Source organism: Rhipicephalus microplus, chromosome 3 (assembly GCF_043290135.1).
Source record: "Rhipicephalus microplus isolate Deutch F79 chromosome 3, USDA_Rmic, whole genome shotgun sequence".
In the NCBI taxonomy this organism is placed as follows: domain Eukaryota; kingdom Metazoa; phylum Arthropoda; class Arachnida; order Ixodida; family Ixodidae; genus Rhipicephalus; species Rhipicephalus microplus.
The window spans coordinates 145,699,572-145,727,375 of NC_134702.1; the positions used below are offsets into that span (position 1 = coordinate 145,699,572).

The 27,804-nt window shown below is 43.8% G+C and overlaps 1 protein-coding gene across 1 annotated transcript; it reads left to right on the top strand.

Moving 5' to 3' along the window:
• On the top strand, nt 1-27,804 carry LOC142802990 (uncharacterized). The gene is made up of 7 exons (XM_075888083.1): nt 1-128; nt 10,956-11,081; nt 17,768-17,881; nt 19,791-19,883; nt 25,545-25,643; nt 27,536-27,583; nt 27,791-27,804. The coding sequence occupies exons 1-7, from the start codon at nt 35-37 to the stop codon at nt 27,802-27,804; spliced, it is 588 nt and encodes a 195-aa protein (XP_075744198.1). The 5' UTR covers nt 1-34.

A 27,804-nucleotide genomic window follows, 5' to 3' on the forward strand; every position in this document is an offset into this window, starting at 1 on the left:
CGTGGAGTACAGCGGAGTGAAGACAGATGGCGTTATGTACCTGGTATTCGGCGTGATTTCCATCGTGGTTATTGTGGTGGTCGTCCTTCTTGTGGTCTTCCTCATGAACCGACACACGACCACCGCTGGTAAGCTGCTAAAACAGATTCTTTATATTGTGTGTATTAACACCATACGTGCATGCGTCCACCACACGTTATACAGATGCAATCTAGTGTGCGAATTGTCGATTAAAGCATGAATTTCAGGTCACCATGACGCGTAGAAATTGGCGCACAGAAAACCATTCGTGTTTTCTGTGTGCCTTGTGATAATTATTCATGGTTTGAAAATTCTGGAATGTGAAGACAACTGCAGTTATTCTTCAAGCCACGTAATTTAAAAAAGTAACTGAGTCTAGTGTGTAAGACTCGGCATAAAAACAAAAGCTAGAGTGTGTCTTGACGGAGGAAGTGTAGAGTTTATGACACATGATTTCGCCACAAGGGCGAAGAAATGAGTGCTACATCAACGAATTGTAATATTTCGCGAAGAATGGCAAACAGCTCAAAATTTGTTGCGTGCACATCAAGCAGAAAGCAGGCACAAAATGAGCATACGCAGGACGGGCGCGGACTATAATGACTGTCAAAGCTTACCCTTTATAAGCACGTTGTTCCCACTGGAAGAAAAGCGCACGAAACAGATGCACAAATATACACAGGACAAGTGCGAACTGTCATAATTGTTATTCTTCCTCTGTGAACAGCACGCTCCTTTCGTAAACGTTGCCGCGGTAATGACCGAAGTGACCTTCATGCTCTTTTTGACCACTGTAACATCAAAACAAGATTGCGGTAGAAGCACAAGACGTACAAACAGCCCAAACCACGAGATCATCGCGCGTGCACGGGCGCGCGCACAACGCAACGTGTGAGGGGACGATCTTTAGAGCGCGGAACGCGCGTCCCTTATGCCATATCGCTACTGAGGACGAAAGCGTACTGAAGTTGCTGTTCTCTGTATTGTATACACCACGTACGACCAGCGGTACATGCTGTATACAATGGCTCGCCGTTAACAAGGTGGACAACGTACATTCCGCGGCCTGCTGATTTCGCGCGCCACGCTATGGTAGGTAAAGGCCGTAGCCTCCACGTTCATGTATTTTCTTGGTCGGGCTATCTCAGGCGTCTGTAGGGATTCATCCACCGCCCTTTCCCATAGCAACAGCTGCGGGCGCACGCGTCCCTAGCAATCTGAACCCCCATCATGTCCCGTTTCGGCCTCGGCAGCTGTCAGCAAAAGCTGTGGGGGCGCACGCTTATCCTCGCCCCTAGCAACCGGTGTCCCCCCCCCCCTCACCTCGTTTTGACTGGAACGTGACTTGCCGACGCCTGAATGCAGTGGGTTTGATGCAGTGGGTTTGATGCTGCCAATATTGCACTGTGTAATAAAAAATCCTACTAAGGCGAAGTTTTCACGTGCGAAACGCCGTTATGGACTTTGCGCAATGCATCCGCATTTTCTCACGATACCCTTCTGGGAGATGGTGACATTGTTTTCTTCTCGTTTTATTCTTCCCTGACTATCAGCATAGAGAAAGAAAAAAAGTTAAGAGCAGACACTCCCAGAGACTCCGGTGTCCCAATCAACTCTAGTGCACTTGCTGGTTGGTGAGAGCAACTGACCTGTGCCTCCTGTTTCGGTTTTACTGGCGTGAATTTCGAATTACTGTGCGCAAGTGACGTTTGGCTCTGGCGGAAGGTAACGATTTCTGACAACTTTTCTCAGCCCAAATGGCAAGGCTATTGTTTGCCGTCTTGATCTATTGATTAGATATTTTGTCCAGCTCAGAATTTCTCGTGCTAATCTATGTCACGGCCTAAATTTTATTTCGATTAAGTTACAATAGAAAGAGATGCAGGTAAGCACGTCCTTGGCAGCAGGACGCCGCCGCCGTTGCAAGTGTTTCTGTAGCGCATTTTTGCTGCGTCCTTCTGCGGCGGACGACATAGAGCACTTGGAAGCATTGCTTGCAATCCTCGTCCACTGTGAGATGAGGCCCCTCGCAGAGGGCACACTAGGGCGAGCACTCGTAGCCTTCTGCAGGAGACGCTGTGCCGCATCCCCTGTAAATAGTGCTCTTCGGGGCCAGGCACACGTCGGTACGGTGACCCAGCCTGCCACAGACGTAGGAAATGTCCGTCTGGCGTCTGTAGAGCAAATCACGCTGGCGCCGCTCATAACATAATTCAACACTTTGAGTCCATCGAACACAATAATTGTAGTAGTGTCTTTGATGCGTTTCACTTCAAGGTCTTTAGCGTTCCTCTACTGGGCGATCATTTCGCGCAACTGGTTGTGGCTAAAGTCAAGGTCAACGCCCCAAATTATCACTCTGCATGTGTTATCCGGCGCCGCGAAGTACAAGTTGTCTTCGTAATGAGGGGACTCTACGAGTAAAGCTTCTACTCTCGCGTAAGCGCGGCCATCCTTCTCCGTCGGCGTACCAACGACTGAGATGTTTTAAACTCCGTTGGTGCAAACGATGTTCTCTTCTGTCTCAACCGGAGCGAGGTAAGCAGCAATGGTAGGTGAAGAAGCCTAGAGGCCGCGTCGAGGCGTGTCTTGACGACTCCGGCGGCGGGGTAGCGGGACCTGCCGCGTTCGCTAGTGTGTTGTGTAGGACATGCCCCGACGCTGTCTCCGAGCTGGTTTGCGCTCTGCGGTGGCGTTCGATAACTAGGCCTCGACACGCGAAACAACCATGTTTCAGCGTTGGAGTGAAAAGTGCTGAAAATGGTGAAAATACCACCCACCAGCGGAGAGTTGGTATCGGCGTGGCACTCTGAAGAACTGCGTTCAATGATGGAAAAGACAAACGGCCATCATCTATGGCGGCAGTACCTAGGTAGTGGTAAGGGTCTTTGTACTTGGCCTTCGAGATCGACAATTTGGACGTTTGCTAATTTCAGAGGCTATGCCTTGTATTGAAGGGGTGGCCTGCTGAATGAGCGCAAAACGTCTGTCATTTATAACGGCGGCACTTACTTAGGAATAATTATAATTACGTTTACGCCTTTTAAAACTTTTTTACGTTATTTTTGTTGCATGTAAGCCACAAAAAGGTAAAAACTTGTTTGAAGACACCCCTACTTAAGTGGTGCCCATACCATAGTTCCGACGATGGCCACTTCCCAAGTGACCGCCGATAATTCGACAGGCAAGGGAAATCTATGAGGCTACAGCACTTTAGTCGATGACAAGCTAAGAATAAATATAGGCTTCACCCACAAGGCCTTATTGCCCTTATTTTCCATGTCTGCACTCTACAAAGGACATGGTTCTCAAACAGTGGCCATTATTTTCACGCATGCAATCATTGCCATATACAATACTTGATAGGTGTTGAAATACAAAATCCGAAGCTCGATAAATAAACGTGAGAAGACGTGGACTTTCACGTCATCTTAGCAATATATCTGTTGTTTATATCGCACGCTTTACTGCGGTAGTCTCGGAGTCCACGAAGAAGCAATGCACATTTATTTAAGGCGATGTTTCTGCACGGTACCTAAGGTTGTACTGAACAAACAATGCCACATTTGACGTAATGTTTAAAATTGGGAAATTGTTCTTTTGCGGTTTCACAAAATAAAACAGGGGCAATAATGACATTTAATTAGATTGTTTGCAATTTTTTATGAAACTTTTGCTGCCAGGTTTCTTCACTGTCTTCTGTAACTATGGAAACTATGACTCAGAGCAAAAAATGTAGAATCGATCTGAGATTGACTTCGCGAATTTTCATTTCTGTGCTTCCTTCAATACCGAACGTGCATTTCGCGTTGCCGTGCTTGTCATCGTGTTTGAGATAAACGCCAATTTTTCATTCGATGTGTTGTTTTATTGAAATAAAAGCGCGTAGCGCACATTGTGCTTAACAGTGGGGATCATTGCATACGTTGTCGTTAAGTCAATGACCAAGGCGCTGTGTACGCGGCTGAAGTGGCGGCGGCTGAAAGCTGTAGGTGAAGGATTTTTTTTTTGTTGCTTTGACAACTTGCACTCCAAGGTGTTGTCATCACCCTGCCAGACTTTGAGTATACACTTTTTCAAAGCAGGGTCCAGTTTTGCCACAAAAGGGGCCACTACCTTCATTGAATTTGTCTGAACGAAGGTGTGTCTGTGCAGGCAAGGGGGTTTCTCTCCGGGGAATGCGAGTGAATATCCTGCCAGATTTTCCTTTCACAGGGGAGTGCAATGCATCCATCTTTTCTTTCAATGGACTCTGATTGAATATAAACAAGTTATCTCTATGCGTAATACCTGCATGCAATACAGGCAAAATGAAAAAAAAAATAAAGGAAGATTTTCTAGTATAATATTGTTAAGGATGATACCATGTCTTAAAAAAATGAAATGTTGCTCTTTTCTTTTCGCTCAACAGTAGTTTTAGTGGTGGTGCTTTAGTTACGATGACGATCAAGTTAACTGATCGTGATTGATCGTGATTGTGGCCTCGCTAACGATCGATGCAGCGATATTACAAGGCTCGCCTCAATTCTTAGTTCGAAGAACCTCGCACGGTGTTTTTCATGCAAGGCGTTCGTACTTCGAGCGCGAGAATAGCACTTACACAACAATCACTTCAATCTGCCACGTAATTATGAGCCGAAAGCAAGAGATTCCATCGAAATGACGCTGTTGTGCCACTTGGCACACTTCAAAAAATTACACACACACAAGATGGCCACAATTGGTTTTTAATGCATACACCAGTACACATTCTCCCCACCTGGTTTCTTTACTTTCATACTGTGCGAATCTGGCAGGTACTCTCAGTTGCTTTCTTCTCACACCTCACCAGAACTGACAGCACTCATTCATGTGCACAACACGGCACATATCTCAAAGTGTCACAAACATTCCCACGTTGCGACACCCTAGTAACACACTCACACACGTACAGGCCGTAGTGCTTATGCCACACCTTTTGCGGGTTGTAAATCACACACGCGCACATTTCACAGAACACACACACGCACATTCAGACTTCACCTTCACCTTACTGCACACGAATGACCACGATGACAATCGTCGAGAGCAGTCATCCTAGCGACGCAGAGATTAAACGCTCTGTTGCTGCTTCACGTTGCCGAACTGACGGAACGCGGTGAAGCTCTGCTGCTTCGGCGCACTTCAAACGCTGCCAAATTACAAACGCCAGCATTGAATGACGACCGACGACGATGATGCTGAGGGCGAGTGGATGAAATAGCTTTTTGACAGTACATATTAAATGCGAAGCATTTCTTAGCAAACTTCCAGGACTTTGAGCGTATCTATCTATCTATCTATCTATCTATCTATCTATCTATCTATCTATCTATCTATCTATCTATCTATCTATCTATCTATTTATCTATATATCTATCTATCTATCTATCTATCTATCCATCTATCTATCTATCTATCTATCATTCTATCTATCTATCTATCTAGCCGCCTAAGACTTTTAGCTCTCCTAGCTGTTTAGATAATGGTATCGATACCAAATTTGGTATGGCATTACACTACTGTATGAAGAACATACTTGACTCGTCATAATATGTAAATCATGGCATATATGTCATGAATGTCGTGATCTACAATTCATGGTCCTGCAGTTCTTGAGGTGGTTTCGTTCACATAACATGTTGAAAAACTGGCATGGTATGACATGATTGCATGGCGAACACAAGCGACGGACCCTAACATGATAATCATGAGATGCCGTGTCATGTAACTTGACAACGTGCAACGCTCAAGATGCGCTGGTGGCCGTTTCACTAGCTTCACTTTTACTAAATTCGGTATTACGTGGCGTGAACGGATGACATATGTGAATGACACACGCAAACATAATGATCATGACATGCGTGTCATGTAACAACATGACTACATGCCACTCTCATTATGCGCTCGCGGCTGTTTCGCTAGAGTCACATATGCCAAATTATTTGTATTACGTGACGCCAATGATTGACGAAGGTATGTGACTGGCGTTAACTTGATAATCATGAGATGCGTGTCATGTGAGAACATGACTACATGCTACAGTGAAGGCGCCAATACATTTAGACGTAACGCGGTGCGCATTCTCGCCGGCGTTCATTTCGTCGCGTCAAGCCGGCGTTGCCACGCCAGGCGCCGGTGCTGCCATATACTCGCAGGCGCGCGCCGCGCTGCATTGCTCTGACGCATGCGCGTTTCAGCACGTCTGGCGTCTCTCCGTCACGAAAAGAAGGAGACGCAGTGTTGTTTGGGTAACGCATCGGCGTGAAGTGCAGCATGTCGCATTTCGCGCCGGTTGCCGTCAGGCCGCGCTGAAGGACGCTGGTCGTGATAGTCGCGCCTGCGTCATACTACAGAGTGCTCGCGTTTTGCTAAAGTAGCGTCGATGTGTCCAGCATGCGCACGCGTATACTCTACATTGAGAGTACATTGGGCCCTTCATAATGCACTCGCGGCCGTTTTGCTAGTTCCACATTTACCAACTTTGGTGTTATATGACGTCAATGGATGTTGATTGACTGATTGATTTGTGGCGTTTAACGTCCTGAAACCACTATTTGATAATGAGAGACACCGTAGTGGAGGGCTCCGGAAATTTTGACCACCTGGGGTTCTTTAACGTGCACCCAAATCTGAGCACACGGACCTACAACACTTCCGCCTCCATCGGAAATGCAGCCGCCACAGCCGGGATTTGATCCCGCGACCTGCGCGTCAGCAGCCGAGTACCTTAGCCTCTAGACCACCGTAGCGGGCCGTCAATGGATGTCAAAAGTATATGACTGGTGCAAACATGATAATCCTGGCATGCGTGTCATGTAAGAACATGACAACATAACACGCTCATAGCATGCTCATGGCTGTTTCGCTAGCTCCACATGTACTAAATTTGGTATCACGTGACGTGAATAGATGACGAGAGTAAACGACACATCCAAAATTGATAATCATGACACGGAAGTCATGCGTGGCATCATTTTCATGGCACCTCGTAACGTTCTGCTGGCTTTTAAGTGACGTATAAATCTTTCTAATTCGTGCCTCAGATATCATTGATTCCCACTATACGTGGGATCTGCCAATTTTTTACAATGTCATATCTACGACAGAAATACGTCAGCGGAGCCTTTGTGGGCCCCGGCATGAATCATTGTTGTGTAAAAGAAACGTAAAGAAACAACTAAGGAATACCACGGCTGGCCCTGGTTAAACTAATTTACTCGAACATTAGCAGCAACAACTTCGGAAAGCATGCCACTGTGGTTTCCCGCGCTGCAAGAAGCCACTTGGGAGCTACGGCCTCTTTCGTGTTCCTGACGCACAGGTCACGTGGCGGGAGTTCGAGACACGAAGCGTGAGCGCCCTCTGTCTCTGGATCGCGACTCGAGAGGGGTGGGCGGAAGAGGAGAGAAATCAACGCTAAGCATGTTCGTTGCTATGACGACGTATGCGCGAGAAGGAAAGTTGTCTGAGCTACCATGTGCACCGCCCAGACAAATCCATTTTCCGGGTTTGCACTGGGAAGGGTTAATGGCACTGTACTCGCTGTTTTAACACTACCTATTAATTTATTAGCATGCTAGGACTTTATGCTTTAACCTTCAACGATCATACAGCGCTAGCAGCGCTGAGGTGTCAATCGGACCTTTCCATTCACGACTGCCATGATTACGCTGCCTTTATCGCTACCCTTTATCTTTTCCTCACTCATGCTCTGTAAAAAGCCTTTTTTTAGTCACTACTGAAATAGATTATTTAGAACATTGAGGTATGGTTACTGCTACTTAATTTCACAGACGCGAATGAAGAGGCAAATCGCACACTCATTGACTCGCAGGCTGTCGATTTCCTGAAGCTTAACCTGCAGCTCGTGATGTATGCGACACAGCATGCGATGTAGTGCGCGGTGCTTGAATGAGTGATTGTGATCAATTCTTAATCAATTCTCAGTCTTATAGGAATAAATTTACTACAAACAGACGAAAACGGACACAACAAAGCAGTGCATTTAGGGCATTGAAATGAAGTCTAAACTGAACTCTCAATTTAGTAAAAACATTTAGCTTAGCACTTGTTATATCGAAAATGAGCGCCCAGTTTGCCCATTTGAGATATCATATTGATGGAGGTGCTTAAAATAGGTTATTAGTATCTGAAATCACAGGTTTTTTTCCATAGTATTGGGTATGTTTCAAACTGTCACATCCTAGAACTTTCCCGCAGAACAAACTTCCCTTAATATATAATTGAGAAGGTAATTCACGTGTGCTTGTTTAATACATTTTCCAATGTAACTTGAGGAGCAGCAAGGTACTTTTACTACTGCGTACGGTTTGTGCGCGATGCCTACAGGTATCAGTCACAACGTTTTAAGAAAAAATGGCAGCATATCCACGGAGTGAATGATGGAGAGTGGGGCGAAGCATCCGTCCGTCCATTCATTCTTGCTTCCGTCCGTCCATGCGTTCGTCTGTGTGGCCACCCGTGCGTCCATCCACCCGTCCGTGCGTGCGTATGTTCATGCGTCCGTCCGTGCGTGCGTATGTTCATGCGTCCGTCCGTGCGTCCGTATATGCGTCTGTCTGAGTGTCCGTTCGTTCACCTATTCAACACTCCATGTACTATCCTCTCGCATCTTTTCATCATATATTTCTCATGTGGAAGCACCGTTATCCAGCGGACATTGCAAGGATTGAACGAGAGGAGGCACACGCACACTTTCTTACGGCTTGCACTTCGTGTCTACTTCCTACCTTTAACCACCTCGAGGTCATGGTATATACCAGTTCACTGTAATCATGGCACTGCGGCCCAACGCTCGCTAAACCTTTCTAAAGCCAAGGAGGTTACACCCAGCGAGTATAACGTAGCAACCCTTTCTTGTCAGATACTGCTCAATGTACATGCAAATGGCTGCTAATGGGGAACGAGAGACAGGAGAATTCGGCTTTTAGTTGAAGCGCACGCTGCGAATTTTTATTGTTCAACAACGCACACGAGAAATGTTCACCGGCACCACCTTGCACGTCTAAACGTAAGACTGGTTACACACTACGACTACGACTACTAGGGACGAATGGGTGCCGCTTTAAGGAGCTTCGCCCCTAAAAAAAAAAAAAAGCTCTGTAATGTTAAAACTAACGAAATAATAGCCTGTACAGGTGGAAGGTTCACGCACCGTTTTTGTCTCCGTTGCTCTTGTCTAGCCTCGCCGGGTGTGCGGTATCTTTTTGTCACTGTATAGGCTCCATCTGCTGCAATTGTTTGTTCGATCTGTTCGGCATCAGGCTACGAACACGCAGCTGTACGTTCAGGTTACATGTAGCTGGAAAAGAGAATCACAGCCACCAGAGTACATTGGTCATTCTGCAGGAGCCTACCGACACCATGGTGCCTCGGTGGCAGTTAGAATCTCGCACTTACTATACGAAAAGATAAATGCAACTAGAAAGAGTTGTGAACGATTGAAAAACACAGTTTTTCATTTAACTTGTAGAGTACTATGAAGCAGCTTGATAGCAGACGTGCTGACTATACTTCTGGAAGTAGACTTGAGCGTAATTTACTGCAACATTGGCTTGCTACAACTCCCATCCAAAATGAAATGTATGGTGAAAATATGGACGCAGATAAATACCTTAACGTAGTGCGGCACTGCCAATGCAGAGATGTCGAGTTGTTTCCCCCGTCTAGGTAACCTGCTATTACTATACTCGTTTCAATGCACTCAGTAGATTCTACTTTCTACATTCTACTCAATGCTCCGTACACTCTGTCCAGTACTCTGGCAATTGACTCAATAATCGGCCTGTATTCTTAAGCCTGGCTAAACTGTCACCTTCCCTATCATTATTGTGTCCTCAAAGCGCTTTAAGTGCATAAAATCGTAAGCAAATCAAAAGATGTGTTTGGAAATGTTGCCTTCATTTTATTGCGATAGCAATTATATGGACAGTCTCGGCTGGATTTTGTCACCGTCGTCGGCGTCCCCGTCACTCATGGTACATTTATACGTATTTATATATATGAAAACACAAGAAATCGAGAAAAAAATCCAGGAAAAGACTCTGGCGCACAGAATCGAGCGTGGCACCTCTGAATTGTTAGTGCGAGGCGCCAGGCACTGAGCCACGGAGTAGCACCTCCTTGAACGTTGAACAGAAAGCTATTTATGTCTATCATTTACCATCTCGGAAGGAACTGTCATGTTTTCAGAATTACTAGCAAGATGGCACAATGAGCGCGCATTGCCACATTGTCACGACATGGTGGCGCGTGCTTTCGTTTCCCACGCGAAATTCGCCCCGTAAAGAGGGGGCAGCGTGGACCTCATGCGCGTGCTTAACTCGCAGTGGGGTAATTGTACGTCTTGGCTGGTCTTGGGCTTTCACCAGAACAATTTTATTGTAGTTACCGGGCACGCAAAGGTCCCTGCGATCGTTGCGCAGTCTCCCTTTGCGAAAATGGCGGGCTTTTCAGACACAGAGAAGGAACAACTGAGACGCTTATTCGTGTTCATCTGTAGCAGTGAGTACGTTTTGTGTGTTATTTGTGCGTGAGCAACGCGATAATGTTTTGATCTGCTTGCCATTCTGCGCGTGACTTTCCAGTTTGTTGCTATCGCGTTCATTGCTTCGCCTTTGCGGCAAAGCTGTGACTTTTTTTTGTTTTGCTTACGAAGCACGTGAAGGGAACAGTGAAATAATAGGTGAACTGAGGAGTAAAGAATAGGTTTGCTCGGTAATACGCAGTGCTTTCTGGTAGGAGCAAAAGAGTACTTGCGAGTGCCATTCTCGCACGTCTATTGTAGCATGGGGATAAGTTTTTGAACATCACTGTTCAATACTCAGTTGCTGCATTCCAGTTGAACATTTTATTGAAAATGTACGGTGCGCTGTGGTCACTGTCGTTCCCAGAGCCAGCGATGGAGAGTACGAGCGCAGGAAGCAAGTGCACCAATCCGTGCATGGGGGCCGGCAAGGTGTGTCACCCGGATTCCAGGAAAGATGCCAATGGGTGCTTCGTGCAAGACTGTCACTGCTGTACGTATGCGGTTCTGCGAGCGAGCTCCCCTAACATTGGTAGTGAAGCTCTTTTGGTCATGTTTTCGTTCACACGTATTGAGTACCACTGAGTTGCAAGACTGTAGTCCTAACGATCGTGTCACTGAATTGTTGGCTTTTTAAGTCAACGGATTTGCAGTTTCAGTAAAGACTCCAGACTTCACTGAAGTAAAAATTGGCAGTTTTAGTAAAATGCTGCGGTAAAGACTATCTAGTGATTATTATTGACAGTCATTGCGTTTACTTGGTTCAATGAAAGCCTCTTTCTGTACATACGCACGTCAAGTGATATGCAGGAAATATTGTGCAGCAGTAACTGCTAAAGCAGTGGTAAGTAGTAGCATGAGTACAAAACCTAAATTACCATCTTTGTTTGAATGCCCAGTCGTGGCAATGAGAAGTTCCTCCTATACGACGGACAAAAAACTATAATTTAGATGTGGTGGTCCGTTCCTTTTTTTTCGATGCACTCATATGAGAACGAAGCAAAATGTTCTGTCCCGAAACGAAGGCTTCTCCAACATGCATGTAATAGTATATGCAGGATGCGGACGACGTCTTGCTTCAAGCGAATCTGGAAGATAAAGAAAACTTTTAATGAAAGATAATGTTATAAAAACTAGATCAATACTTAGGTTAAGGAAATAAACTGTCGTAATAGTTTTTACAAGAGAAAGTTTTTGGCAGGCGCACGCATTGCTCCAATGATTTTTTTTGCATGAGTTTAGGTAAACAAATACAAGGCAAAGCAAGAGCACTAATTATGAATTTCATGGATTACCGTGAGAAGGAGGAAGCAATGCCTAATTCCAAGAAACTAAAGGGTACTTCTTTGAGTATCAGTAATGATTACTCAAAAGAAACAGTCGAACTAAGAAAGAAACTATGAGAAAGTTCAGCGCCAGACCGAGCTAAGGGAGCGAGGGTCTCAATGGTGCATGATAGACTGAAGATAAACGGGCGCGTGTTTGTATGGGATCTTCAAAAAAAAAATAAACGCCATCTTTTTCAAAACTGGAGTGATAAGAATGATAACAGAATGCAAGCGACGCCAGTATGGGGTGCGCATGACCGACATGAATCCTTTGACTCGGACAGCTCTGCTGATAGTCCGAAAAATCAATCTCAATCATAGCTAAGAATTCTTGTCCAAATTCCTCTTAGCATCGTAAATAAAGTTACAGAATTAGAATATCTTTTATTGCCACATAGTCCGCATGTTGTATCATTAACGAGAAACATGGCTACGCGATGAAATACGCAATGATTGCATTATTCCTCCAAGGTACAAGTTTTTCAGATGGGGCAGAGATTCACGAGGCGGCGGTGCTGTTGTTAAAAGTTCCATCTTAACTTGCACGATTCAATGTGATGTTCGCGAAACTGTATGGTGTGAGATTGCATTCAACAATGGAGTATACATTATTGGCTCAGTATACAGACCACCTGTGCGTGAGCCTCAGTTTCTGGATTTGTTAAGTGATTTTTTGTGTGACCATGTTAACGGGAGCACGAGTTTGATAATGGCCGGAGACTTCAACTTCAGACACATTGACAGGCAAAACGTTTTGCCGGGTGAGACCGAAACAATTAGATGCGAAACACTTTCGCAAATTCCATTCTGCCATGGCCTAAAACAAATTGTGCTTAAACCAACGAGGATTACAGGTTCGTCGAAGTGATTATTAGGCATCGTGTTCTTGTCCCAGCACATAACAGGCATGTTTTATTTAACATGGTTTAAATATTTTAGATCGCATGTCCGACCACAAAATGTTGTCTTTAGTCATTAAAACTTGTGCATGCAGTTTAGAGAAATCGTTCCTTCCTGTAAAAGTGAAGGACTTTAAAAGGCAGATGACACTTCCATCATAGATTTGTTTGAGCACCACTTTAATGAATTCGAGCGAGAATCACATCTTAAATCTGTGGAGTAATTGTGGCAGAGATTTAGCCCAACGTCGCAACTTGTGATCGCTTTGTCTCTACTCGTATTAAGAAAACTCGTAAACCAAATCCCTGGATAACACGAAGCATTATACATACGAAACGGCGAATTATTAGATTAAGAAGAAGTAAAAAAATGAAGAACGACGAAAGTTGCAGCTATAAAAATCAAGTTAAAAGAAGCCCATGTAAATTCTAAAAAAAACGTTCTTTGGCCAAACGCTTATGCACTTTCTTAAATGTTCGCCATCCAAATTCTAGCGTTACTTCAGTGACAGAAAGAAAAGAATTGAGCAGAACGAACATGAGGGTTGTATCTTGACAAAAGTTGAACACTTAGCCAATAGTTTTATTTGCTTCTTTCAATCTGTTTTCACAATAGACCAGGGCGATAAGATAGGGACATCTATCAGTAACAATGCAACAACCGCAATTAATCCTGTTATTATAAACCTCGAAGGTGTTTTTCAGTTACTGCTTGAGCTAGATGAGAAGAAAGGAAGTGGTCCGGATAACCTACCAACAGAGTTTCTCAAGAGATACGCAGAATGGGTCTCGTTTTATTTAGAAACAATATTGGTGAAATCGGTTGAGACGCGATCACTTCCACAAGACTGGCGCAACGCAGTTGTAATTCCAATTTTTAAAACGGTAACCGTTCGTTAGTAAACAAATACCGGCCCGTATCCTCAAAAAGTAATTTACGATGAGAGACCTAATAAAAGACTCCTAAAATCGACACAAATTACATCAGACTGCAAAAGGGCATCGCTGTTTTTATCGTCGGTTTGCTTTAAACTTCTGGAACATCTAATACTAAAACATATTCATAGTTTTGTTGATTCTAGCCAGTTACCATGCGCAAGCCAACATGTGTTTTTAATGGTCTTTCTACTGTGACTCAATTAGCTGAAACTCCCCATGATTTCAATAAAAACAGCGATGCCCTTCTGCAATCTGATGTAATTTGTGTCGATTTTAGGAAAGCCTTTGATAAGGTCTCTCATCGTAAATTACTTTTCAAACATGAAAGATTAGGAATAAGCGAAGAAGTGTTAAAATGGATAGAGGCCTATTTATCCGCACGTCAACAGACTGTGAAAATTGAGAATTACACTTGAAGACCACTGGCCGTGTACTCGGGCGTTCCCCAAGGATCTGTTTTAGGACCAATTTTTTTCTGATATTTGTTAATGATTTATGTTCAATATCTAAGGCTCCTATTAAAATAAAACTTTTTGCAGATGACTGCTTGATTTATTCCCAAGTTACTTGCGAAGGTGACCAAATTATTCTAAACAGGCGCTTACAGGCATTAGATAAGTGGTGCATAATATGTGACATGGAAATAAACTATAGCAGGACGACATTTACGCATATTCTCTTTAGTGGGTGGGAATCTGTCATACATGTATCGCATCGGAAGTCACCCTTTAAATAAGGCCGCTTGTTTCAAATACCGAGGAGTTAGTATTATGCACACATTGAAATGGCAATCGCATATCGATAACATCTGTTCTAAGGCACACAAACGCTGTATTTCCAAAAAAAACTGAAACATGCCACACCAGATGTAAAACCGACTGCTTACAAAACATTCATACGTCCTGTCTTAGAGTACGCTAGTATTGTGTGGTCGCCTCACCAGAAGGTGTTGTGGACAGAAATCGATAGAATAAAAACGTTAGCAGTACGCTTCATATGCGGTGGATACCGATGCACACACTCAGTCACAGCTTTGTTAAAGCCCTGTGAGCTTGAGTCTTTGGAATATCACAGGTGCAAACATCGCCTCAAATTTCTTTTTAAGATCATAAGCGGGCAAACAAAAATAAATAAGGATTTACATCTTCAGCCCCCTGGAAGGCGATGTAATTGTCTTAATAATAGCGTAGCAATTCAACCCTATTTCACACGCGCCAAAGCTTTCCGCCACTCCTTTTTCCCAGACACAATAGATATGTGGAATAGTTTACCCAATGCGGTTGTGCAACAAACAACGTCAGTTAATTTGAAAATGCATTAGACAGTTTTCCTTGTAGTGATTCTGTTGTGAGCATTTATTCGTTAATTTTTATGTGTATAGTCACTGTTGTTTGTTTCTTATTTTTCTGTTGTTGGTTATGCATCTCGTATTCATATGTGCTTTTGAATTTGTCTTTTTTGTGCGAAAGTTAAGTAATTTGTGACACACTACTTGTAATGACCCCAAACACGAGGTAGACAGTATCAAATAATTAAATAAAAAACTGCACAATGATGACAGGTTGTACAAGTCATTGAAGATAGTATGGCTGACATCTAGCTGACGTAGTCTGCATTCGACAAAATTTATTGGTAAAATTTTCAACGAACATTTTTGTTCAGCCGACGCTGTATTCTTTCTTTTGTATACAAACATCAAGATAGGTTTGCTGAGAATGACATAAGGAATCAGGTTCGGCACTTGTTGGGCATTATAAAATTAGCGTTTTGTTTTCTATTTAAAATCATTTTCATTCTTTAATTTCTTTCGTTTTTCTTAAGGCCACCATAGGTAGCTTTCGGTGTCGTGTAGATTCATAATGGTTTCCTAGGTTTTTTTGCCGTTTTATGAGGTTCACATATGTAAAACGTTCGCAGCATTTTGCTCAAGTCATCAGTGATTTCACGTTCAAAATTAATCAATCGCGTTTCGTTGTTTATACAGGAAGAAAAAAATGCGGTACTCTGGCACGTTACAGCTTCATTCGTATGAGCTTTTCGCAACAGAACCGGCAATCATTATTTATTGCCACGCATCAACGGGATGTTTCTTTAAGTCCTTTTCATGTTAATCTAATTATTTACTTTAGCAATAAGCTAAATGATTATAACCCCTCCCATCGTGCAAACTCAAGTTTTCGAAACTTCCAAACAATATGTTCCAAAGCAGTACAATGCTAGAACAAATCTCTGCATTGATCTGTGCTTCATTCTTGGATATATCATCGGTTTTACTTTGATTATATTCGAGGCTTAACGTCCTGAAACCACCATATGATTATGATAGACGCTGTAGTAGACACCTCCGGAGATTTCAGCCACCTGAGGTTGAGAATAAAAGTGTGTGGGTTGAGAATAAAAACCTGTCGCACTGAGTGACGACAATATTTATAGATTGTTCCTGAATCCGTGTGGAATTGCAGCGCCAAACGGCACTGCTGCCATATACCTGTGGGAAACAGAGATAACAGCACGGACACTGGCTGACTCCGTCACTTATACCGTCGACCCACGGCATATAGCGATGCTCTTCCCTTGCTGCTCCGCATGCACACACTGCTTATGATGCCCGGAAAAAGCGTTTCAAACATTTGAACTCAACAAAAAAATACCTTTTACCACGCTAAATCAAAGCAGGTACCACTAAACGCTGGGTTTATAATATCTAGATACCTAATACAGACGAGAACCATTCACGACCAGGAAAGGTGGGTGAGGGTGGTTGTAAGTGTGTGGCCGTCGGCCCCTTTTCTCGCCCATTCCTGATTTTTTCCTCAGTGCGATAACTCATGGTAGAGCTTCTTAGAGGCGCCATTAATAAAATGATATGGTTCTTAGCTATTTATTTATCTATTTATTTATTTACGGATACTGTCAGCCGGACTATTACACGAATGGAAAAAAAGTACATGAAAAAAATAGCGATTCTTCCTAGAACAGAACATAGTTAACAAATACAGTCAGAAGTAACAAATTAAAGGACAAGAATGAAGTCATCAAAAAAACGCAACGAATAACAAAACCAAGACTTTAATCATTGATTGCACTTGAGCATGCAGAAACAAATATAGTAATATTAATTACAAACGAGGATATGTGGTAGGTGTTTAGAAACATATCTATGGATGAGCTTGAAACGGCTGCATCGCTCAACAAATTCCATTCAATGGTAGTTCTTGGGAAAAAGCTATACTTAAAACAATCGGTGGAAACAGCAGGTGTAGGAATAAACATTGAATGACGATGTATAGAAGTTTCAGTATGAAAAATATCGAAATTTTCAGCATACCCTATATGAACACGGTTATTATAATGAGGTAAAGATACTAAAGTCTTTCGTGTTTTGTCATAGCCTGAATCGTGGGTAGCTCCGCTAGCGCACACAGTTGAGATGGGGAATCTTTCCATCGATATTTATTGAATATAAACCGGACGTCTAAACGCTGATTTTTTTTAACTTTTAATATGTTTGTAATTTTGAATGGATCCCAGACAATTGTGTATTCAGTTATTGGCCTAATAAGTGTTTGGTCAGCTAAACATTTAAATTCTTGTGTCGCAAATGGCACAAGAAAATAAATGAGTCCTTATACATAGGTAAAGTGGTGACGAATTTATGTTTGTAGGTTTCAATGTGTTCGTTATGAGTGTTGAATTCTTGTCAATGTCCAAAGAATGCCGCTGCGAACTTGTATGTGCTGAAAGTTAAGTACCATTTCATGTGCAAACACCCTGCCAAGATGTGGTACCAGATCACCGCACCGATAAATAAATAAATGTATAGATAACTTGTATTAGGCCGGTTGGTGGCTATGCCACTTTGAAGCTGCTAGAGTGGACGAATGCATAGGTCGGTAAACCCACTCATGAATCAAGTTACTCCGACTGCCTTACACTCAAATGAAGCTGTAAGTTTTGCCAACTGGATCATGACGCATTTTAACCACCCTCTCCTTTCATTACCGTTCACGCAGATTCGCCGAACGCCGCACACACCTGTAGCAATCCGTGCAACGCCACTGGCCAGGTGTGCCACTTCAATTCACCCATGGACGAGCATGGATGCTACCTGCCATCCTGTCAATGCAGTCAGTACACAATGCTACACTTGGTAAATCAAGATTGGTGGAAAACAGGGCGAAAAGTCCACTAGAGCGAGACTACAGTGAGACAGGGGCTTGACACTCCTTGAGGTATACAGGCAGAGTCAAATCAGGGAATGTTCATAAGCAGTTTATTTTCCCCGGTGTTCACCCTCTTAAGGCTTGCGCTGGTAAAGTATGAATTTATTGTCGTATCAACATTATCAGTCGCTCTGTTAAACATTATTTCCATATTGGTGACTTAACGTGGAACCCGTATTTATCACCATGTTGGGTTTACATTCGGCAGTAATTTGGCTGAGCGTGTGGCGGGCTAGCGTAAGTGCATCGCTTGATGGGGACTGTGCTGGCGAACACAGAAAAGCTTAAGAGAATTTGGAACCATGTTCATATTAAGCTGTTTACTCGTCAACGCTCGAACATGCTGTGTCATGATTGACAGAGCTGGAGTGGGTAGTTATCACTTTGTCTTCACTATAGCAAATTCGTAACATGATGACAAGAATAAGATTCGTAGTGCGCAAAAAAAAAATTCACTGCCGCTTTAGTCGCGCGTTACAAAGGCCTGCCTTGACGCGTTATTTTATCTCGGGGAAGGTTGTCCATAGATTGTATTTGGATCATTTAAAGCAACCTTTCCAAACTTCGTGCTCTAACATCATCGATTAGCATAAAAATAATAAGGACTATTCATCAGCAGAGACAGCTCTTTCCTAAACGTTTACTTGAACGACCCCAATGTTAACTGCATGACCAAGTATGCGTTTTTTTGCAACATTTTCGACAGCATTACACGTTATTTACAAGTACATGCGTCACAAATTAGTGTTTGTGCCCACAGTAAAACTTATTGAAAATCCATTTGGAGAAACGATCACATTGTAGGACATGTTTTCTTTCCATAAAAGAAATGCGTAATATAGAACATAGTGTCGACGTTTGAAGCGCCATAAAAATCCACAAATGCGCACAAGTGTATAAGTCAAATGTCTGCCATAGCTATGTAGCAAAATGTTTTATTAAGGTAAATAATGAAGAGTCTTTCTTACGGGTGTTACGAGTCATAGGTGCGAGATTTCCGAAAAAAAATTACTTAAGGCTTGTAATATAGAGAATGTTTTCGCCCGTAAAATATTTTGAGGGTGGACTTTTCCACCGATAGTCCTCAATTTTATCCCGGCAAATTGCGGATGGTCAAGCTAAAAGTCTTTCATGAACTAAACTGTCTGACAGCTGGAGGAAGTATTGATCCGACCAAATGTGAATATCAGACGCACGTGATACTCAACTGCAAATTTAACGTGTCGATTCTTCATTTCAATAGACTCTATTTGCCACCAGGTGAAAATGCATTGGGGGTAGTTGTTAGGATAGTGCTGGTGTAAGCGGGTTGATGAACAAAAAAATCAGCCGTGAACGAGATGCATTTGGACAAATATTACAAGAAAGCTATGAGGAATCCTTTCTCACGTAGTTCTCTTCACTTATAACCGGGCATCAGCCGTGACATCAGTGTAGGCTGTCACACGAATGCATTTAACGGAAGCGGTACGCACGAAATAATTTACGCAAGAATGAGAGAAACTAGGCGGCATTTTTTACAACGACAGTTTGTTCAAAAACGTATGTAACACGGCGGTTTCAATAGTCTTGTGGTAGTCTGTGAACTTAGATGGGGCGCCATCAAGCGGTTTAACATATGTATACCAAACGTCTCATGCAATATAGACTTAACCTTAGATTTCACGTTTCAGTACCACCGGTGCAGTAAGAGAAATGAAGCAACTTGAGGGTAGATGAATGCGTCCCGTGGTTCAGACCAGTGTGCGACCGTTTCCTTGGTGTTTTCATTTGTTTTTCGTTCGTAGGACATTAGTCTTTACCGCGCACGCAGTTACGTGCAAGAGGGAGTGCCCGATGGACAGGAAATGCGACCCCAACACCCCGTGGGGGCCGGATGGCTGCCCGATGTCAGGCTGCACGTGCGGTAAGTTGCCAGAGTTGACGAAAAATTGCAGCATATCCACGTAATGAATGATGGTGATTGGGGCGAAGCGTCCGTGCGTCCCTTCGTGCTTCTATCCGTCCGTTCACGCGTCCGTCCTTCCGTGCATCTGTCCGTTCGTCCATCCATTATTTTGTTTTTCTGTCTGTTGGTGCGTCCGTCCATATGTTTGTCTGTCTGTCTCTGTCTGTCCGCCTGCCTGTCCGTCTATCCGTCCGTGTGTCCATCTGTCCGTGCATGCGTCCATGCGTCCGATCGCGTTCGAGAATGCAGACTGCGCGTGGGTAACACCGACGAGATGCGAGCCAAGGAAGCTGAATGCAAGCGTCTTCAACGCGCTCGCTGCTCTGCTTCGTCCATACCCCACCGACAATCCTCCAGGTACGGCGACAATCCAGGAGACTGAGGGAGGCACTTCTTGCTCGCGCACCCAAACACAACCCACGTAACAGAAAATCGGAGAGGAGTGGTACAGCGCCATCTAGAATATCGTCACTCAGCTGCAGTCTGTATGTACTTCTATGAGACAGCGCCGTTTGTTATACTGTTTGAAATATACTGCCATCATTTTAAATGCGAAGCATTTTTAGCGAAATTCGGCGACTTTGAGCGTATCTATATATTTAACCATCCGCCTACGACTTTTAGCTTTCCTGGCCGTTTTGATAATGGTATCGATACCAAACTTGGTATGGCATAACATGACTGCATGAACAACATATTTGACAAGTCATAACACGAAAATCAGAACATGTATATCAAGAAAGTCATGAATTACATTGCATGGTCTTGTAGCTTTTGCGGTGGTTTCGTTCACATGGCATGTTGCAAAACCGGTATGGTACGGCATGATTGCATGACAAACACAAGCGACTGACTCACATGTCAACACATGAATACATGCCACGCTCATGGTGCGCTCATGGCTGTTTCGCTTGCGTCACATATACCAAATTTGTTATTAGAGTACGTGAATGGATTACAAATGTATGTGACTGGTGCAAACATGATAATCATGAGGTGCGTGTAATGTTACAGCATGACAACATGTCACGCTCATGAGGCTCTCACGGCCGTCTTGCTATAGTTTCAAATATACTACATTGGGTATTACGTGACGTGAATAGATGACGACGCCATGTGACTGGTGTCAACATGACAATCATGAGACGCATGTCATGTAACAACATGACTACATGCCACACTCATGATGCACTCGCCGCCGTTTCGCAAGTTTCAGATGTACCAAATTCGATACTACGTGGCGCGATTGGTTGACGTCTGTAAATCACACATCCAAACAAGATAATCATGACATGCGTGTCATGTACCAACATGACTGCATGCCGCAGTCATGATACGCTCGCGGCCGTTTCACTTGCTTCACATATGTAAAATTTGGTATTACGTCACGTGAACTAATGGTGAAAATTGTGACTGGTGCAAACATGATATTAATGAGATGCATATCATGTAAGAACATCACTACATGGCACAATCAAGACGCCAATGCACTTCGACGTGACCAGGCGTGCATGCGCGCCGGCGTTCGTTTCGTCGCGTCACGCCAGTGACGCAAAGCCAGGCGCCGATTTGCTTGCCATATACTCGCAGGTGCACGCCGCGCTGCGTTGCTTTGATGCATGCGCGTTTGAGCGTGCCCGGCGTCCTTCCGTCACGAAGCTAAGCAGACACGGTGCTGTCTAGGCAACGTCGTTGGCGCAAAATGCAGCATGTTGCATTTCGTGACGGTTGCCGCCGGGCCTCACCAACAGACGCTGGTCGCGCCTAGCGCCAGGTAAAGTGCTCGCGTTTCGCTAGCGTAAAGTCGACGCGTCCGGCGTGCGCGTGTCCACGTTACGTGCGCTCACCGCCGTTTTGTTAGCTTCACCTATAACAAGTTTGGTATTACGGGACGTGAATGGACGACGAAAGTATCTGAGTAGTCCAAACATAATAATCATGATACTTGCGTCATGTAAAACATGACTACATGCTACGCTGATAGCGTTCTCACGGCCGTTTCGCTAGCTGCACATATAGCAAATTTGGTATCCGGTGACGTGAATAGATGACTAAAGAAAATTACACGTCCAAACGTGATAACTATGACATGAAAGACGTGTATGGCATAATTTACGTCTGCCTTGTAGTGTTGTGCGGATTTTAAAGTGATATATGAACCTTCCTTATTTATGCTTCGCATAAAGGCGATTACCTTTATACGTGGGATTTGCAAATTTTTCTTAAATGCAAAGCATTTCTTAGCTAACTTCGGCGACCTTGAACGTATCTATCTATCTATCTATCTATCTATCTATCTATCTATCTATCTATCTATCTATCTATCTATCTATCTATCTATCTATCTATCTATCTATCTATCTATCTATCTATCTATCTATCTATCTATCTAACTATCTATCTAGCCAGCCGCTTACGTTTGGGTGCTCTCGTCGTCACCCCTTTACCTTGCCATGAACCAAAATTAGCATGAGAGGGATAGACGGTTTGACGAATATGACACATTGCTCAAGACATGAATAACCTCACAATCTCGTTGCGTACGTCGTCAAACACTTCCCGCCAAGCATCGGCGCATACCCACGGACGGGTATGTGCCACTCGTATGCGGGTATGTGCCACGGGAGATTGACAGTATCAACCCAGGAATGATGAAAACACATATAGACAATTTGAACACGCTAGCGTTAAGAAATGCCCAACATTGGTAGAGTCGACTTGACAGATACAATGAATAAATGCCTGTGTCCCAGCTGGAATCGATCCCAAGCCTTCTACATGGTAATAAAGCAATTTACCACAGAGCAACCCCAGGTCTCATAACTACTTATCAAATAGATGCTAATGTTAGCGAAACGTCTAAAGTCGCGGCGTGCTGCATACCCAATTTTATAAACAATACATATGCACTCTTTTAATACAGCCGTCACGTCGGGTTAACGTCAATTGTGGTTAGCTTCCACGCGCTAAAGTTGATTTATGTAGCAGTGTCAGGGGCCAGCATCTTCGTGAGCATCACCACCTCATACTAGTTTCTGGTGATGCTAACACGCATGTTACAGTTGGCATCGTTGCGCAAATGCAAACAACAAGGTATATAAACATCTGCAACTCTTCGACATATGTGTGTTCGTCCGATATTTGCTCATATATTTAGCGTCATTTTATGACGGGTCGCCCAATAAAAAAATGCAACACGGTCGCCTTCCCTTCCCATGCTTCACATAACGTGGATTCCAAGGTACGTGGGATCTGCCAAATTGTTTTGAGCCGAATCAAGCAAAACGCATATTAGGACATAAAAGCTCTTTGCTTCAAGCGATTTGACGTCGTACAGTTTGAAAATGATATTAGATAATTTGAGGAAATTTGTTTGGACGTTATAGTTTGGAGTAAAAAAACCAGCGACTCTAAAATATGTCCAAGGAAATGTACTCCCCCTTCTCCTTCACGTACTCTCAGTTTCCCAAAACAATATCATGTCTTCGTCTAGGGGCTTGGTCTGAATCAGGCAGAATGTGTGCACTCACGACTTCCTTTTCCGAGGTGTTCTTCAACAATAATATCTCACGTATTCAGTGCTCTTGGCGCCGTTTCGTGTAGTACCTTCGTATACGTGTTATCCGTGCTCACAAACCACTAAGGTACAATTTCTTCAGAGAGATGACAACATAAAACATTAATCAGGAACTTCCCTGGAATATTTGGGGGGGGGGAGTGCGGTCAATTCTCTGATAAATAATAATTAATATGGTGTACGAATGAAACCACTTTGGAATAGGCTTGAATAGACGAGAGTATAAGGCCTTATTCTTTTGAGGCTGATATCAATGCCAATATTGAGTAGATGGAACCATAGATTGGCAAAGGAGAGGGTACTCACTCAAACTCACTCAACAAATGTACCTTCAACTTTGGACTCACCCGGACTTGCTCATGGTGGCATCTATTAGCAAATTTGGAGCACTTACGGTAATACTTTCCTGCTCCATTTGGGAGCAAGTTTATTCCATTAGCAGATTGAGAGTGTTCCCTGTGTGTTCCATTGGCAGATCTGGAGCAGCTCCGTCGCGAGATCCCCTCCACGGAGCAACGTTCTTGTTCCGTAAAATTCGGCGGATTCGACTTGTGGTCGCAAGCGCCCCGTGACTTGAAAGAGTGCCAACTTTGACTGCGCCAACAGACGCCGCTCGCGTCGGTTATGCCTCGCGCTAGACACACATTTTGCTAGTGTAACGTAGCTGTGTGCAGAGCACAAGGTTTCCATATACTCGAGGGAAGTCTGGCGCTAGTGTCTATGGGAGCTGCAACGCACACCACTTAAGCGAGCATGGGAATGATGGGTAGAACACATATTTGTCCAATCTTCGTACTTCTGACCTGCTTCTGGCTCCGCGTGTGTTCGTGTGGCTTGGAGCTGTTTTCTTACGAAACAAAAATAAGCAAATGTTCAGCGGTTGCACTTCACCACCTTATACTTTAGGCTTACCATTTCAAAGCTGATCACGAAATTGAAAAGAATTAGTTTTTTTTTTCAAAACAAAACCGAAACCAACAATAAACGAAGCCGCAAGTGTGATTCACCACCCGCAAGTACGAAGACTAGGCAACATCGTGTACTACCTATCATGCGCATGTTCGCTGAACAATCGCAGCGCCAGACTGCCTTCTAGGTTATTTCAGGAAACTCCATGCCCAGACGCCTCCCAGATTTGCCATATTTGCTTTGTCAGCTTCATGAAGCTTAGCCCTATGTCTAAACAGTTACTGACCCCTGCCCTAAACTAATGAAGTATTGATTTTCGGACTTCTATTGCTCTCCGCCAAAGTGGATTGCTGCGGCGCAGAGTCCATCGGCTACTCCGAATTTGCAAACGGTGACATCATCAGACTCACAGCTTGATTCGAGTCCGAGTGAATCAACGTACGAGTTAGTTCGCCGATCGATGCTGTAATGTGCACCTAGCAAAATGAATGCACACGGTTACCTTGCATTCACCGCTCATCGAAACGCGGCTGCAGTGGGCGCGAATTGAACCCGCGTGCTGAAGCCTGTCGGCGTGACGTCTTACTTACAGTTTTGTCACGGCTTGTGATGCGATCTCTTCTTGCTCAAGCATTTATTGAGTAGACGTGATGAAACAAGAAATGTCAGCTTAAAAATACATGGTACATTTACACTTCCTACGCTACGATGCACTGCGTTGTGTGAGAGAGAGAATTAACTTTATTAAAGGTCCTGAAGGGGACTGGGCACCCCTTACGGGGGCCAGCCCGGTGGCTCCGCCTAAGTGGGGACTTGGAGTCCAAGCCACCTTTTGGGCCTTCTGGACAGCCTGGTGTTGAAGGGCCCTGTCGAGGCTCCTGAGGTGGTTTATCGAGTCGTCCTCGGGCGCAGGGGACCCGAAGCTAGCGTTTAGCGCGGGACACTGCCACAGCATGCGACTTAAATCGCACCTTGGATTTTGGCATTTAGGGCATTCTGGCCTTATATCTGCGAGGTATTTGCTGCAGATATAGGGGCTGGGGTAACTGTGCGTTTGCAGCAGTCGAAGCGTTAATTGTTCAATGCGTCTAAGTCCGGCACTTTCTCGTGACGTCTTCACATGCGTGTCGCAGTGCCGTCGATGTGCCCCGCCCGGTGCCCGTCGGGAAGGCAGTGCGCACCAGACGCTCCGACTGACGCCAACGGTTGCTTCGATATGGACTGCATGTGCGGTGAGTATTTCAATCAAGGCCTCTACGTGCATGTGTTTTGTTAACTTACAGTAATTTGCGCGAAGCCTCTACGTGCATGTGTTTTGGGAAATTATAGTATTTTGCGCGAGGTATCGCAAATTACCGCCACATATTGCGTTCCTGTTCGTCGATCCGAAGACGAATGACTAAATCCACGAACACTTCTCTCTTCAGAGTCCTGCAGAGATGATTTCGCTGTACCGAGTGAGTGGGGGGCCCCGAGCATCGTAAAGTGAAAACTAATTAATTCTGATTTCTTGGTATCAATGACTTTTGCAGACAAATAATGTGAAGTTCATCAAAATAACCTTGTCAAGTGCTATACAGCACTTCGGTCTTATACGGTAGTAAGCAGCGTGAAAGCGTAAAAGTCACTCTGCTATCAGCTTACTATCTTTCAAAAGTACCGCCATTCAGCAGACATTCCAAGGACTAAATAAGAGGAAGAGAGGTGGGTACACCTGCCATTGCTGCTACTACTACTACCACTACTACTACTACTACTACTACTACTACAACTACTACATACATACATACATACATACATACATACATATTTACATACATACATACATACATACATACATACATACATACATACATACATACATACATACATACATACATACATACATACATACATACATACATACATACATACATACATCGGGGATGCACTACCATGGCTTGAGGAGCTTCCCCCTTGAAACAATTAAGCTAAGCCCTTAAGAGCTTGGAGTATCATCATCAACTTTAGGCTACCCAGAGAGCCAGCGTCGCGGAGGTTTGACTAGCCCTCTTTCTCCCCACTTGGGGGCACCCCGCGGTGCTGCTCGATGCCTCAAACAAAATTATCTCATGATGCCCCAGTAAAAGTATATGTACCGTACAACATAAGTACTCGGAAACGGTACCCATTTTGAATTTTTGGGAGGTAACGTATAGCACTATATTCCGGTCTGATTGTTCAAATGTGCTTTTTACACCTGTTTTGTACGAAGAAAAAAAGAGAATAGAAAACAAGATTGCATGCATGATTACGTTTCTCTTTTGTGCTGGTTTGTCAAGCTGTATCCACAAAACCATGTGAGTAGGATTATAAATCTTGCAACCGCCCTCGTAAGTGATTGAAATGAAGCGCACACTTATGCAAGGTGCATAGCGTTCTTCTCAACTAAATTTTAAATTGCATGACGTAAAAAGTGCATTACAGTGATTGAAAATTGATCTCTACAAAAATTTGTTCGAAGTGGCACGAGTGGTTGCATCCTATATGGCCATTTACTCAGTGCCTCCAAGGATGGGATCTTTTTAAAGAAGAAAAGGTTTTGTAGTGGGCTGCACCATGAACTTACCGTGCTCATTTCCGTCACCAACATGACGCTTTCAATTTCGCTTTGTTAAGTTGCGATCAACACATCAGATCTTTTCATACACGTATTGCTTACAGTTACATTTTTCTTTCACCTACCCCCCCCCCCCACACACACACACAAAAAAAAACTTTTACGTTAGTCTAGGACATAATGGCCCCTAAAAGAAGCAGATAAAGCATGCCCCAAGAAGACCCGTCCCATAGTAGATTTCAGAGCATGCTTTTAAAGACTACTATGTGAGAAGGCTTTTTTTCTTTGTTTAATTTAGGGCGATAAGTTGAACCTGCTGTTATTCTTGCCGCAGACATGTGTGAACTGATGCACTTGTATATACAATTGAAACAGAATGGCGATGACTTATGTGAAAGCATATTTCATTTGCGCATTAATATAACTTGCAGATTAAATGGGAGAGCCTTCATTCTCTAAACGCATCTGTAGAAAAAAAATTCATTCATATTTGTGAGTGTCCGTATGACATGTTGATTTTTACAGTGCCTGTGTCGCTAGCAACAACACCACTATGGACTACTCCTTCTGTTGGTAAGCTATGGCGGTTTTTTTATGTGCTGTTAGGAAGAAATATCTTGTTCTAAGCCGCTAAATATTCTTACTGCGTAGCAATAATTTGCCGTGACTCTATACAAGCCACCGTGCCTTTATACTGTTTTCGTGTATTTAGTGGGTGGTTAGATTGCACTCAATGACCTATAGACATTGTCGTCAATGTGTTGTGTTATATTTTTACAGTTCTAACCTCATGA

Coding starts and splice junctions, on each gene's coding strand:
- LOC142802990 (XM_075888083.1), top strand. CDS start 35: ATGTACCTGGTATTCGGCGTGATTTCCATCGTGGTTATTGTGGTGGTC. Junction 129..10,955: donor CCGACACACGACCACCGCTG/GTAAGCTGCTAA, acceptor TGTCGTTCCCAG/AGCCAGCGATGGAGAGTACG. Junction 17,882..19,790: donor CCTGCCATCCTGTCAATGCA/GTCAGTACACAA, acceptor CCGCGCACGCAG/TTACGTGCAAGAGGGAGTGC.